At 53.5% G+C, this 14181-nt stretch overlaps 3 protein-coding genes across 19 annotated transcripts; 1 reads left to right on the top strand and 2 right to left on the bottom strand.

The window, feature by feature from the left end:
* Nucleotides 1–11: 11 nt before the first annotated feature.
* EIF2B4 (eukaryotic translation initiation factor 2B subunit delta) lies at nucleotides 12–5937 on the bottom strand. Of its 15 annotated transcripts, none has more exons than XM_023619328.2 (13): nucleotides 5431–5937; nucleotides 4075–4118; nucleotides 3617–3752; nucleotides 3213–3419; nucleotides 2853–2935; nucleotides 2562–2653; nucleotides 2209–2323; nucleotides 1932–2008; nucleotides 1667–1769; nucleotides 1287–1414; nucleotides 971–1148; nucleotides 384–564; nucleotides 12–259 (listed from the first exon to the last, which is right to left on the bottom strand). In XM_023619328.2, the coding sequence occupies exons 2-13, from the start codon at nucleotides 4102–4104 to the stop codon at nucleotides 60–62; spliced, it is 1530 nt and encodes a 509-aa protein (XP_023475096.1). In that variant the 5' UTR covers nucleotides 4105–4118; nucleotides 5431–5937; the 3' UTR covers nucleotides 12–59. The 15 variants fall into 15 exon arrangements, with proteins under 15 accessions (XP_023475096.1, XP_070091775.1, XP_070091780.1 ...); XM_070235674.1 differs by having other exon boundaries at nucleotides 3213–3416; XM_070235679.1 differs by having other exon boundaries at nucleotides 2209–2297; nucleotides 5431–5622.
* Nucleotides 4562–10449, top strand: SNX17 (sorting nexin 17). 2 transcript variants are annotated; one of them, XM_001502317.6, is made up of 15 exons: nucleotides 4562–4979; nucleotides 5449–5523; nucleotides 6484–6601; nucleotides 7107–7171; nucleotides 7453–7563; nucleotides 7676–7766; nucleotides 7918–8005; nucleotides 8241–8310; nucleotides 8602–8694; nucleotides 8786–8989; nucleotides 9127–9252; nucleotides 9417–9494; nucleotides 9645–9719; nucleotides 9812–9853; nucleotides 9945–10449. In XM_001502317.6, exons 1-15 carry the CDS (start codon nucleotides 4917–4919, stop codon nucleotides 10056–10058), a joined length of 1413 nt encoding a protein of 470 aa, XP_001502367.1. In that variant the 5' UTR covers nucleotides 4562–4916; the 3' UTR covers nucleotides 10059–10449. The 2 variants fall into 2 exon arrangements, with proteins under 2 accessions (XP_001502367.1, XP_070091787.1); XM_070235686.1 differs by lacking the exon at nucleotides 5449–5523 and having other exon boundaries at nucleotides 4787–5385.
* ZNF513 (zinc finger protein 513) lies at nucleotides 7918–14178 on the bottom strand. 2 transcript variants are annotated; one of them, XM_023619332.2, is made up of 4 exons: nucleotides 13802–13984; nucleotides 13404–13553; nucleotides 11818–12414; nucleotides 7918–11728 (listed from the first exon to the last, which is right to left on the bottom strand). In XM_023619332.2, the coding sequence occupies exons 1-4, from the start codon at nucleotides 13854–13856 to the stop codon at nucleotides 10902–10904; spliced, it is 1629 nt and encodes a 542-aa protein (XP_023475100.1). In that variant the 5' UTR covers nucleotides 13857–13984; the 3' UTR covers nucleotides 7918–10901. The 2 variants fall into 2 exon arrangements, with proteins under 2 accessions (XP_023475100.1, XP_023475101.1); XM_023619333.2 differs by lacking the exon at nucleotides 13802–13984 and adding an exon at nucleotides 14091–14178 and having other exon boundaries at nucleotides 10558–11728.
* Between the last annotated feature and the right edge of the window lie 3 nt (nucleotides 14179–14181).

Here is a 14181-nt window from a genome sequence, read left to right as displayed (position 1 = left end):
AGGCAGCAGAGTTGCTGAGTGTAGGGAGTATGTCCTTTATTGACCCTGTGTTCCCCCACTCACTGGTCACTACTCTTGACTCGAAGGACAACAGGTACAGAACTGCAAGGGATCATTCCCAGCTCTGTGATCACCAGATCCACAAGCTCTGGGGGAGTCACATCATAGACCAGATTCAACAACCGTAGGGACGAGTGGTTCTGCCAGTTAGCCAGGGCCACACGTTCTCCTCGCTCACACAGCAGATCGTCAGGGTCATCTGCAATGGGAGGTGTATCCATTTAGGTACTTTTAGAAAACAAGTTGTAGTTCAACCTTGCCTGTCCCTCCCAAATCTTCTCAGGTCCCTGGAACCTTCTCTTATGCCCTTCTAGGCTCCTTACCTAGCTCATTAGAGACAAAGGCATCAGTCTGCACACGCTCACAGAACTTGTATGTCTCACAGCAGACCAGCACTGGCACATTATGGGCTCGTGCCACCAGAGCTAGCTGTGCCGTCCCTACCCGTGACATCACAGACCCGTTGGCCAGGAGTGCGTGAGCTCCCAATAGCACCTTAGAAACCTATTTTGGAGAGTGGAAAGGGAGAGAAAATGTGATATGTGATCAATGCAAAATAAAGTTCCCCACTCCTGCCCACGACAACAATATTAAGACAATGAGTAACAAATCTTAATGATGGCTCTTCTTGGAAAACACCTGACCGTTGACCCACCATACCACCCAAAGGAAAACTAAACTCTGAAGTTACTTTTGTCATGTTCCCTCTTGGTGGCTGCCAGTTTAATATAATGTTCTTGCAATAGCTAGACTGGGCAATAGCACGCTTAGATATTTTTTTCCTATTAAAAATAAACAGGATGTACAATCCTAACATTTCTAAGTAATTGTAACCTTGGGAAGGTGGGATTACGTCTATACTACTACACCCTCTTACTTCAATTTTGGAGTCCCTGTCCTCTGCCCTCACCTCTGGGAGCACATAGGAGGCTGCAGGAATCAGCAGGTAGGAGGCAGGGACCCCAGCACGGACCAGAGAACGTAGCGTGTGTCTTCCCTCCAGCCGTGGCCGGCTATCCACCACTACCACCCGAAACCGCCGGCCCTTAGTCCAAGCCTCCTGAAGAATTCGTGATACCAGAGATGAGCTGGAGCAAATGGAGAGGAGGATTCAGTTATAAATGTCACTAACTGATGGCCAGCTCATTTCTAAAGGGCAAAATGGTAGTCCCTTCTTCAGATCATTTCACTCCCCAATTTTCTCAGTCATAGGGTCTGGACCATACCATCCATATACCAGGATCACATCTCCATTACTGATCTTCTTATAAGCAAAGCGTGAAATTGCCTGAGATGCAAGCACAATCTTCTCTTGCACATACCGATCAATGGCTGCTCGAAGTTGTGACTTGGCCTAAATGGAGTGAGATGCTTAGGGAACAAGAAATGGACACATTTCTTCCTCTGACTATCATGCCAGATGTCTGAATATGCGTGTAATGATGGGCTCAAAGGGCACCCAAAGGTGGCACAAGTCAGACAGCTCAATCACTTCCTTAATCCTTGACTAGGACAGAACAGCCGCCTTGCCCCTCCTGGGAGCCCTGAACACGTTTCTCCGCTCTACTCCCAGGTGCATGCCTTGCTCATCCCTCATACTCATCACCTCCTCTTCCCGCTCGGAGCCGCTCACACTGGTGATCTCCTTGTTAAGGAACTTGATAGCATTGTACATGCTTGCTGACAGGGGACGGCACTGGGTCAGGAAACTGTAACAACATTTGCATGACTCTTTACCACTTACAAAGCTTTCACATTTTAAAGGATTTCTTTAACAAGAAGACAGAGAACAGAACAATAAAAATAGATGTAGAAGAGCAAAAGAAAAGGACTGGGCGAGGTGGGAGTGGACTTGAAGTGGTTGTCCTTACCTGAAGTAGGGCTTTAGTTTATTCACTAGGTCTCTTGAGAGTTCTTCATTGGGAGGTGTTGTGTAATCCTGAATCACCTATGGGGTACACAAGTTGATCAGCAAAATGCTCCCTAATAAAAGTCTCTGAAAGGCGGATAGGGTAAGCTTCACTGAGGAAAGTGTTCTGAGGGTGGAGTCACTGCCTCTCTCCCCCAGAGATTACTCTGGTGAGAGAAGCTGGGGTAGTGTTGGGGAAGATGGGGTTGGGTCATAAGAGGGAACAGGATGGGGCATACCTGCTGCAAGGCACGAAGCAGGGCAATACACCGGGCATTGGAGCCACTGATCAGGCCCTGGGAGTACTGCAGGCCGAGTCGCACCATGGCTGGGTGGATCACAGAGGATGGGATGCTGATGGGATGGCGGTGTCACACACATTTTGCAAGGGAGCTTGAGCACCTACTGCCCACCTGCCCCTGATGAAAAGGAACTTCCTTCACTAGCACCAGACACCCCCATTGCCTCTAGAGTTTTGCCTTGTGTTCATGCTTCTTCCCAAAGATCCAATCTCAAATTTCCAGTCACTTTCAACAAAAAGTTACTAAAACTCCTTAGACTTAAAAATTATGACAATTTTATACGATCCTACCTCATATACTGGGTCAGAGAGTTGTGTCTGCTGTACTGGGGTAGATGGGAGAAGAGACTGACTTTGGATCCATAGTCCTTTCGTGTAGGAACCTTGACAAAACAGAGGAACAGGACCAGTGGCCCAGAGATTAAAACTTATGGGATAAAGCTGGAAAGGAAGTACAAAGTGAGACCACTTTGACTCAAATACCCATCTTTCTCCAGGGTCTCACTTTGCCCAGAGCACCTCTCCTCCCTCTATCCCATCTCTCTAGGCTCTTTCTGGCCACGCACCAAACCTACTTCCTACCTGTTGTCGCTCTGGTTTTTTAACAAGTCTTCGAAGAAGTGTGGGGTCATCAACCTGAGTGTGCTCAGGGACATGCTTAACTCCTAAAAGAAAATGATCACGTTTTCAAGACACTGTAGGTGATAATGAGAAATTTGCTTTTAGGGCATAAGGAACATCAAGAAAAATAGGACAAAGAGAGGGGAAGAACAGGGGAGAAAAGAGTAGAAGGAGAAATAGGGATAGGATGAGGTTGAGGGGAGAATTGGGAACGCTGGGAACCAAGGTGAAGAATGGGAGGGGAGAGCTATTTTACCATGGGAAGCCTGAGCTAACATGAGAATCAGAATCAACAGAGATCTTGAAATGAAGGGAAGATACCTGAGGGGGTTTCTCCAGCTGTGCTGGGGTGGGCTGGAGGAGGGAGCCCTCCTTGTTCCCCTTTTCTTGCCTGTTTCAGGGCACGCTCAGCCTCCTGCTTGGCCCGCCGTTCAGCACGAAGTTCAGCTTTACTCCGACCAGCTGGAACTTTCTCCCCAGCAGTGCCCAACTGACTGCCTGGTCCCAGCAGTTCTTTGGTTGGGCCTACTAAAAGTAGAAGGAAGAGATGCCCAAGCCCTAGGCAGGTAATATCTACACCCCAGCGAAAGCATCTCTCCCTGCTTATCTAAACTTCTTCGCTCTTCACTTGCTCAAACCAACTTTGTCCTGTCTCCCCCTCTTCTCTCCCACCACATCCCTCTACCAGCTCCACGCCCCAGCCTTGTAAAAAAAAGCCCCCGCACCTTGACATTGGGCTGCAGATACAGCAGAGCCAGTTTCTGGTTCTGCCCCCTTTTCCTCCTTCCGTTTCTTCTTCTGCTGTTTCTTTTCCTTCCGAAGCTGCAGCTTCTCTTCTTGGGTCATCTCCCTCCCCCCTGTCTAAGACACAGACACAGAATACTGCTCTTCCCCCAACAATTCCAAAGGTGAATAAACACTACTGGGTGCTTACAAGATTCCCACAAAGTCCCTAATCCTCCCTAACTCTCACCAGCTACCTGTTACAAGCTTACATCCTACAGGAACGAAAGCTTCTCCTCCAGGGTCAGAGTCACAAACCGTTGGGGCTGAAAGAACTGTAAAATCTCCTAGCTTTACTGAGAAATAAAGTGAAACACAGGTGAAGATTGGGGCGGAATGAAGCTGACACAGCCTTCTGCGTAGAGCGTGACAGGCGGCTTCAGAGGGCACCCTCACTTACCCCAGGCCGAGAAGAAAGCTCCGCCTTCATCCCAGATCCCGAGTCTGCATTAGAAAACAGGGCACAAAGTGAGCCAGAGAGGCTCCAGGAGGGTTTGGGGGGACTCGTAGTCGGCGTAGCTGGCTGCTGGGTCGGCATGACTAGGGCTCCGCCGCGAGGCAAGAGGCGAGCCCGAGATCCGCGTGGGGACGCAGTGCGCGGCAGGATCAAAGGGAAGGCGGGGGAGGGAGGAAGGAGGGGGCACCCACCCTTCTCACAGTGACCAGCCGGTACGGGGCGCAGGGCTGCGCCCGAGGCAGTGCACACCAGAGTCTGGCGTGGCACCGGAACGGAACCACAGGGCACAGAAAGGCTCAGGGCCCAGCAGTAGCCGTCTGGAGCCCGTCGGCTCGCGTACCTGTTTGCGCGCCCGGGCCCTTCACTCACCCTCGCGAACAGCCACAGCTACGGCAGCCATCACCCTCTGTCCTAGGCTCCGCCCGCCGCTAACACTGGAACTACAGCGCCACCTGGGCCTACACCCTCGGCGTGCAGCCCCAAGCGGACTACCATACCCGACGTGCACCGGGGCACCGCCCCCGGCTACGGGTCGCAATAAGGGCCATCTCAACTTTGGGCTCCAGTCCCGGCAGTTTCCTCTCGCCCTTTAGACTACGGTTCCCAGCATGCCGGGGAAGCTGCGCCCCAGAGCGGACGTCCCACCGCCCTTCCCACCTCCAATCTCAGGCCCTCGCCAAAATGGCGAGTGAGGCAGCGGGGACGCGCTGAGCAGCGGAGGCGAGCGTGCCAAGCCGCTGCGGCCCTCAGAGTCCGGAGCCCGACCGGGCCCTGCCGCAGGGAACATGCACTTTTCCATTCCTGAAACCGAGTCCCGCAGCGGGGACAGCGGCGGCTCCGCCTACGTGGTGAGGAGCGGCCGGAGCAGGGCCGGGCAGGGGCGGGGATAACGGGCCGGAGCCCTCTCCGAGCGGCCCCCGAGGCCTGGCCGCCACCCTTCGGGCCTTGTCCCAGGCCGCCGACTCCCGACGGCCTTACTGGGAGATGATATCACGTTTCAGATTCGTCCACAGGTTGCCCCAGCTCCTGTAGATCCTTTGTTCGGCCGCGTCGCCTCCCCCGGTTGGGCTGCGGCTACTTTGGTGGGCGTCACTGGCCTCTTCGGGAGGGAGACTGCGGCACGAGCGCACGAGTTTGACCCGGCCTGGTCCTTGTGCTTTGGGACCTGGCCCTGGGGAAAACATACTGACAAACCCTAGGAAGATCTCGGCGCGTTACTCAGGCGGAGCTGTGCGGAGGCAACTTCCGGCCAAGGTTCTCAAAGGGGTCTCCCAGAGCGCGCAACCCTAAAATGCTTACCTGCTTTTGTGTCCTCAGGCCTATAACATTCACGTGAATGGAGTCCTGCACTGTCGGGTGCGCTACAGCCAGCTCCTGGGGCTGCATGAGCAGGTGGGACTAGCACCCCTGTCTTGAGGCAGCATCAAGCCCTTTTCTACACCTGGGCATCAGTGTCTCCATTTCCCCCCTGGTCGCTTTCCCGTCGGCTGTAGTTTGTCTTTAATCATTGCCACGGGGGAGGATCTGGTGCTTTATCTTATCGGCTGACATTTCCGGGGAACTGCCTAAGAAGCTTATTGTCTGCTGCTCTTAACTGCTCCTTCCTATGCTCACGTCCTCCTTCCTGCTTCTCTGTCCCCAGTCCTACTTTAGCCTTTGCCTGTGCATGGAAAAACCGACCCACCCTCGCCCCCTGCTGCCAAAGTACATTCCTTCTGTCATCTGAGCTGCAACTTGAAATTCTTTTCCTTGCTCATACAAACCATTCACCAATTTCTTTCTGTGCTCTTTGGATCCTCTCAGTGCGTGTAGCTGTTGCAGTTATCCTTATGTATCTGTGATGCAATGTTTGTTCTCCTCACCAGATTGTGACCTGGTCAAATTACCCAATTTCTTTGGGGCTCAGTTTCTACAACTGAAAATGGACTGGTTGATCCGCAAAGTCCCTTTAAGTCCTAAGATACTTTGTGAACATATTTAACTATTACTTAACTGTTCGTGTATATAAATTTTCCTTATAAAGTCCTTTGTTGCCTGTGAGGGTTCAATGAACACAGTCTTGCTAGATAGTCAAGTGGTTCTCTAGGCCCTGGCCCCATACAAACCTTCCCCACACTGTGAATGGACTGACTTGTACACAGTAAGATAGGAAAAAACTTATATCTGGGACAGAGGAATGGCTCCCTTGGGATGCTACCTCTGCCAAAGGAATCATTTCCCAGATGACCAGGGTAATCAGGGGAGCAGGGACTGAGGGAAGGGAAGGGGAGCCCAAGAGAACACTGTGAGTGTAGATTGCCTCTTTTCACTTGCTATGTTTATGTGAAAGGTTGTATCTCTTTCTCCACGTAGCTTCGGAAGGAGTATGGGGCCAATGTGCTTCCTGCATTTCCACCAAAGAAGCTTTTCTCTCTGACACCTGCTGAGGTAGAACAGAGGAGAGAGCAGTTAGAGAAATACATGCAAGCTGGTGAGTGGTTGTAGGGAACTTCAGGCTGACTGTGTTGAGGACTGTGGGGAGAGGCTCAAAACAGCCGCTCTCTAGAAGGTGCTGAATTAATTCTGGGAAGCCTCTTGTTTGAGCTGTTACTTAATTAGCAAAAGTAAATAGCATTCAAGGATGCTCTGGGTACTAGCAGAGCAATTTGGGCACTAACATCTGTGAGAAGTACTAATATAACACGGAATAGTCTTAAAGCAATTTAGATTGGTGGAGAGAACTTAATTTGTATCTGATGTACTTTAGATTAACATCCTTGGTATTTTCCTACTTCTATAGACCAATTAGATGGCAGCCAAGGGTGAGGCAGGTGAAGAATTTATGCAAACAGTGAGTGAGATGAGGCCAGCTAGGGGATGTGACAGGCCACCAGCAGCCCAGGAAATGGGGTCTGGGGGTACCTACCAGGAAGAGAACTAGGGTTAGCCAAGAGGGAGTCCTAAGTTACTGGAACATTGTTCTCTTGTCCCCACAGTTCGGCAAGACCCATTGCTTGGGAGCAGTGAGACCTTCAATAGTTTCCTGCGTCGGGCACAACAGGTAAGCCTTTGGGTGGGACCAAGATTTAAGGGAAGGACTTTCCTGTAGGGCCACATCATTTTAATGAGGTGGCTACAGAAGTGTCATCCTAGCACCTTTTTTTATGGATTGGGGCTTCTGCTGTACCAGTGAAATCAAGGAAACCCAGCCTGTAATTAAGCAGCTGAGAATAAAGATATCAGAGGGAGCTAGAAATAGAGAGTCGGGGATGGGTCAGAGCTGGGTGCTGGATATATGTTAACAAGGTGGTGCCTCCTATTCCTATGTGCGCTCACAACCAGGAGACACAGCAAGTCCCCACAGAGGAGGTCTCCTTGGAAGTGCTGCTCAGCAACGGGCAGAAAGTGCTGGTCAGTGTGCTAACTTCAGATCAGACTGAGGATGTCCTGGAGGTAAGGCACTTGTTCTTCACTGCCCTTCCTCTTCTTGCACCCCAGGGTCTCAGGCTTGGGGGTGACTGGAACCAGTCAGTATGATGAGCTGTACTTCCTTCCCTATCTCCAGGCTGTGGCCGCAAAGCTGGATCTTCCAGATGACTTGATCGGATATTTTAGTCTCTTTCTAGTTCGAGAAAAAGAGGATGGAGCCTTTTCTTGTGAGTTTCTTTGGACTTTACGGCTCCCTTGTGCTTCCAGTAGTGAATTTGCCTCCCTGTCTTCCTCTCAGAATGTGGCATTTCCTTAGGGCTTCTCTCTTGATTCCCTCCTCTTGAGTCTCATGGCATTTTTTTCTTTTTTAACCCATAGTTGTACGAAAGTTGCAAGAGTTTGAGCTGCCTTATGTGTCTGTGACCAGTCTTCGAAGTCAAGAGTATAAGATTGTGCTAAGGAAAAGGTCAGGGCTGGGCTTGGAGGGAGAGGGTGCTGGATTGGATTATTGGACCATGTGTCAAGACAGAATAATCTGGAGAAGGGGGTAGTGCTGGGTGTTTCTAGCAGGCCTCCCAAGCTTCCTCCTACTGTACCACCATTAGCCTGATAGTTCCAGATTGCTCCTGTTTTGCCCCTATTTTCCATTCTACCTCTTGCCTTACCCCAGCTTAGCCCCTTTCCACCCCTTGGCCTCACAGTTATTGGGACTCTGCCTATGATGATGACGTCATGGAGAACCGGGTTGGCCTGAACCTGCTTTATGCTCAGGTGAGCTTGGAGCTGCCTCAGAACCCTTCCCCTGAAAATGACTCTGGTGTCCTACTCTGCCAAGAAAACTCCTTTCATGTTTTTACTCCTAGTTCATGGGGAAGTTTCTAGCATACTATGACGGCACCTGGCACAACCTCTACAATCCCTACTTTGATATTGTCAAGGACTCACTGTAAAGAGGTCGCTCAGGTGTGGGGCTAGGGGTCAGGCTGGACAGAGGTAACTGGACACTTTCCTTGGACCTCTGACTGGGAGCACCAAACCCCCCACGCCTTGTTTCTACTCTAGACAGTATCAGACATTGAGCGTGGATGGATCCTGGTCACCAAGGAGCAGCACCGGCAGCTCAAATCTCTGCAAGAGAAGGTCTCTAAGAAGGAGGTGAGCCCTGCCTCCCTGTCTCCTTCAAGGGGTTGCTTTCTCTGGGCTACCTCCATCTCCTGACCTGCCCCTCATGGTCACTGGGTTTCAGTTCCTGCGGCTGGCCCAGACACTGCGGCACTATGGCTACTTGCGCTTCGACGCCTGTGTGGCTGACTTCCCAGAGAAGGACTGTCCCGTGGTGGTGAGCGCAGGCAACAGTGAACTCAGCCTCCAGCTCCGCCTTCCTGGCCAGCAACTCCGTGAAGGTTCCTTCCGGGTCACCCGCATGCGGTGCTGGCGGGTCACCTCCTCTGTGAGTTGGGATAGGACAGGGAGGCCTTCAGGATAGGGGCCTGGCAAGCCTTGAGCTTTAGGAATGGGCTGCAGTGGGTCAAGGTGAGAGGGAGACTAGTCAGAATGAACTCAGCCTAATTCTCCTTCCTCTCCCAGGTGCCACTGCCCAGCGGAGGCACAAGCAGCCCAGGCCGGGGCCGGGGTGAGGTACGCCTGGAACTGGCTTTCGAATACCTCATGAGCAAGGATCGGCTACAGTGGGTCACCATCACCAGCCCCCAGGTGTGAGCCCACCCTCAGGCCTCCTCTGGAGCCCATTGCACCGTCTCTCTTAGATACCCAAGTCTAGGGCTTCCAGGACTCCATGTGAGTGGGAGCCCTTGTCTTAGGGGTGCTGGACTCAGAATGATCACTCTAGTCAGGCTGACCTCTCTTCTTGCCCTCAGGCTATCATGATGAGCATCTGCCTGCAGTCCATGGTAGATGAACTGATGGTGAAGAAATCTGGCGGCAGTATCAGGAAGGTAAGCAGCAAGCGTGGACCAGGCAGCTGAGTGGCTATGCTCTCCCTGCCTTTTGTCATAGGTGTGAGGCTTCTGAGAGGGAGGTGAAGTGATTGGGATTCCAAAGGGAGTGATCCTGCCCTTATCAGCACATCGTGTCTCCATCTCCAGATGCTGCGCCGGCGGGTGGGGGGCACCCTGAGACACTCAGACAGCCAGCAAGCAGTGAAGTCCCCTCCACTGCTTGTAAGTATTACTCCCTGGTCAGTACCCCAGCCCCCAGTCTTGTCTCACCTCCCCCAGTGAGGTCTGTGACACCTCTGCATTCTCTTCCCCAGGAGTCACCTGATGCCAGCCGGGAGTCCATAGTCAAACTCTCAGTAAGTTTCCCATGAGGGTTGGTGAGGCTTGTGTTGGTAGAGCATCTTAGGGAGGCTTGAGCCCTCTGACCCCACCCTGCCTTTGTTACAGAGCAAGCTGAGTGCCGTGAGCTTGCGAGGGATTGGCAGTCCCAGCACAGATGCCAGTGCCAGTGATGTCCACGGCAATTTCGCCTTCGAGGGCATTGGAGATGAGGATCTGTGATCTCCAGTGCTTGGATGTCTGCTCTCTACCCTGGAGGAATGTTCAGAAATTTGCCCTGTGCCTGATTCCCCCAAGCTGGGGGCTCTTTTCCTTCCTACCTTCCCCTTTCCTCCTCTCGGCCAGGGGCCTTCTAACCTACCTTCCCTTTCCCCCTGGGATGGCTGCACAAAGGACTATCCCCTCTCTTTTCAGAGCTGGCCCTCAATGCCAAACTAGCATTTAGTATTTTGCACAAAGTCCAAGGGACCATGGCTACCTGCCTTGGGGAGGAACCACAGCTCCCCCTAGCCTGCTTCTGGCTTCTTGGGGCCATGGGCCAAGGGGATGGGCAGAGGTCTGTGTATGGTCTGGCCCAGCTTCCCGTCATTAAACTCAGCCTGATTGCTGCCTACCTCTGGTTCCCTCTCACTGCCCCTGCTCCCCCGATCACAGCATGGACTGCTGTGCTAAGGGTGAGGCCGAGCTGTGCTTGCCACTGCCAACTCAGCATAGACATGGCTTTGTTAGTGTTTCCTTTATTATAAAGCACTGAAATAAGTTAAATAAACAGGTGGAAGGCTGGGCAGTCCCCCAGCCAGTTCCTCCACAGCCCCTGGGAGCAATAGAGGTAAATACAGGCCCTTCTCACTGAGCTCATGAAGTGCTTCAGTCAAGGCAAGGCCCCCTGGTCCACATGGGCCCCTGCCCATGGGGTTTGGGCTGGTCCATATAGTGCCTAGGTTAGTCTGTGTGGAGCCCCTGGCCAGCGGGGGTGGAAAGAAAAGGTGGCTTCTGGTCCAGCTGTATAAAACATACAGGAGAGTCAGGGCTAGTCCATAGGGCCCTGAGGGAGAAGGACCTAGTTCAGGGTGAGTCTGTATGGAGAGCCCGGCTACCAGTGGCACCCAGGGCTGAAGGACCCCGAGAGCTCAAAACGGAGGGAGGGCTATGAGGTGAGGCCCAGCCCTCAGAGGCAGAGAGGCCAGACCCTCCTGCCCCACCATGCCCATGCACCTTCTGGTGGCGTTTGTAGTTGTCCCAGTGGCCCGTGGTGTAGGCGCAGGTGGCACAGTGGAAGGGCTTCTCGCCTGTATGACGCAGCATGTGGCGTTTGAGGTTCATGCTCTGGTTGCAGCTGTAGTTGCAAAGGCTACACCGAAAAGGTTTGTCCCCAGAGTGGATGCGACCGTGACGCTTGAGGTTGGCCAGGTTGCCACAGGCATAGGGGCAGAGGGGGCACTTGTAGGGCTTCTCTCCTGTGTGGACGCGCTGGTGCCGTTTCAGATTATCCAGATGAGCAGAGGCATAGGGACAGCGGGCACAGCGAAAGGGCTTCTCGCCACTGTGTGTCTTCATGTGCCGGGCCAGGTGGTTGGGATAATGAGTAGCAAACGGGCAGAGGCTACAGGCAAAGCCTTTGTCACTGGGGCCCTGGGGCCCTCCACTGGCATCCCCTCCAGCTTCTCCTCGCATGCAACGCCCACACATGGCAGCTCCCAGCCGACTCCCCTCCCCCTCCTCCAGCTCTTGACCACAGTTCCGGCAGGTCCAAGGGAACAGCAGCTCTGGCAGTGGTTCTGATCCAGTCCCACATAGGCCCTCCCCTTCACCCCGCAGCTGCCCACAGTCTGGCAGGAAACTGGCACCACCTGGTGGCACATGCAGGCTCAAATCTGGAAGCAGCAGAGCATCTGTGGGGACAGTGAAACCTGGGTTATGAATCCAAGTACCCTAGGGCCACCCACCCACGTGCCAGTTTCTTTGGTCCCTGGCTTTTTACCTTCAGGTCGCCGGGTCACTGCCCCCTCCTGCTCTGTGGGACTAGGAGGCCGGGTTGGACGTGGAGCACAGCAGTGGAAGCCACAGGTCGGGCAGGGAAGAGTGGGGGGCCTTGCATGGGTGCGCTGATGCCGCCTCAGGTTGCCCAGGCTGCTGCAGGCAAAGGGGCAGTGGGGACAGCGATAGGGCTTCTCGCCAGTGTGGGTGCGGGTATGTCGTGTCAGGTTGACGAGCTGGGCTGAGGCGTAGGGGCAGCGGCCACAGCGGAACGGCTTCTCCCCGCTGTGTATCTTCATGTGCCGCTTCAGGTGGCTCGAGTAGTGGGACACGAAGGCGCAGAGGCGGCATGAGTATAGTAGCCGTGGGGGCAGCGGGGGCAGCGGGGGTCCCCCACCCGGCCCTCCTGCCCTACAACACGGCCCCTCACATGTTGGCCCTCCCCACAGCCTGCAGGCTGGGCCTGGCCTCTCACCCCTGGCCTCCCCTGGACCCCTGGCTGGCTCCTCAACTTCACTCTCGGCACTTAATGCCCGGCCGCCCCCAGACTCATCGTCGCTCAGCCCATAGGGAAGCCCAGGCCTGGCTCCCAGAGAGTCTCCTGGTGAAACAGACATGAGAAGAGACATCAACATGGGGTAGGACCAGGCTCCAAACTCCCCTTCTCACTTGTGGTCTCCTCACTTGCTTGGCCCCACCCTTCTCCACTTCAATGATCCCGAAAATTAAATATGAATTGTCTACCTCTGAGCCTGGACTAACCTAGTGATGACAGAATTGTACCTAGTTTCACTTAATGGAAAAAGATCAAGGGCTCACACTGGACCAGAGAATGAAACGAATCAATAACGTAATTAACTGATTCTTGGTATAAGGAAGTAAAAATACACAAGGCAGAAGCCTGAGACATTTTTCCAAGCCCTATATCAGTAAGGTCCCTTTTAGTATGGAGCTGATTATAAAATAAAAACTATCTCAAAAAGTGAGGCAAAATTTGGAGGGAAGTGGAAACAAAAGTAATGCATGTGATACTACTACTAAGCCTAAAGGATGGATTTCCTCAATGACTTTCAAAAATATCCTGCATAAGTGAGTTAATAGTGCAGCACATTAGGATGGGGTGATGCTAAGATCGCAGGGAACATGAATATGGAAGGATACTTGAGGGTAGAGATTAAAACCTCAATACAAAAGGAGCTCATGCTGCAGGTAAAAGGGAGTTAGGTTAGACGTAAGTACTAGCTTGAATGAGAAGTTGCTTCCCTGAACTTCTTAAAAGTAAACTTACATAAGGAATGGACTAGGGAGCAAGACAAGGTTATTAAAAGGGCATTTAGTTTTAACCAGTTGCTCTGATTCGTTCACCGTATTTATACCTTCGGACCAGGCCCCAGAACTTCACCTGAACAAAGTGATGGAACTGACTGGACCATTAGGCAAATGAAGGAATCTGGCTCAAATCTAAACTAAACCAGCCAGACGTTGTAGCAGGAAACGGTGTTTTGCTCAGTGGCACTAAACCCTAATGCGCCTCCTGAAGGGCTGGGGTTCCAGCAGTCACTAATCTTTAACCGAGTCCCCCAAACCCACCTTCAGAGTCTCTCTCAAAGCCCATGAGCTGGTCGCTGTTGCCGTCACCTTCCTCCTCTTCCTCCTCAAACTCCAGATCCTGGCCTAGTAGCAAATCACTCTCCAATACCAGGGACCCGGGTCCTTCGTCGAGGGAGTCTTCGGTATCCACTGAAGAGGGGAGGGAACTTGTAGATTCTCCCTCAGGAGCTGTGCCCATCATCCGCACCCGGGGAGCCAGCCCTCGAAGACCGTACTTCCCGTACTCGTAGACCCTCTCAGGTTCCCTTAATGCCTCTATGGGAAGCTGGAGTCCAGATCGCCCACCCCATCCCTCAGGAGTCCCCCTTCACCCCGACCTGAACCCACTCCACTGACCCCACCCCCACCGCCCCCCTCCGCGGCCCCTGACCCCTGACCTTTGACCCCCTCGCATTTCACGGGCTGCGGGTGGCTTTGCTTCCTTCGGGGCATCGTGACCGGCTCCAGCCCGACGCGCCTCCGGCCTGCGGCCGCCCGGCCCCGCCCCTCCCGGTTCGACCCGGCCGCCCGCCCTTCCTCTCAGGGCCCGCAGGTCGCCCCCATGCAGCGGCGCGGGCCCCGGGCAGCCCCCCGCCCTGGCCCTGGCGCCCAGCTCAGGCCGCTCCCGCCGCCGCCGCCGCGTCCATTCATGGAGCCCCCTACCCCCCTACGGAGACCAGCTGGTACCTCCGTACTCGCTTCCGCTTCCGCTGCCGCAGAGCCACACGGGACGCGTAGTCGGTAGAAAGCTGAAGCCGCAAAGGCTTCCACAGCATGA

Source organism: Equus caballus, chromosome 15 (assembly GCF_041296265.1).
Source record: "Equus caballus isolate H_3958 breed thoroughbred chromosome 15, TB-T2T, whole genome shotgun sequence".
Lineage (NCBI taxonomy): Eukaryota > Metazoa > Chordata > Mammalia > Perissodactyla > Equidae > Equus > Equus caballus.
This window is presented reverse-complemented; position numbering and strand designations above follow the sequence as displayed.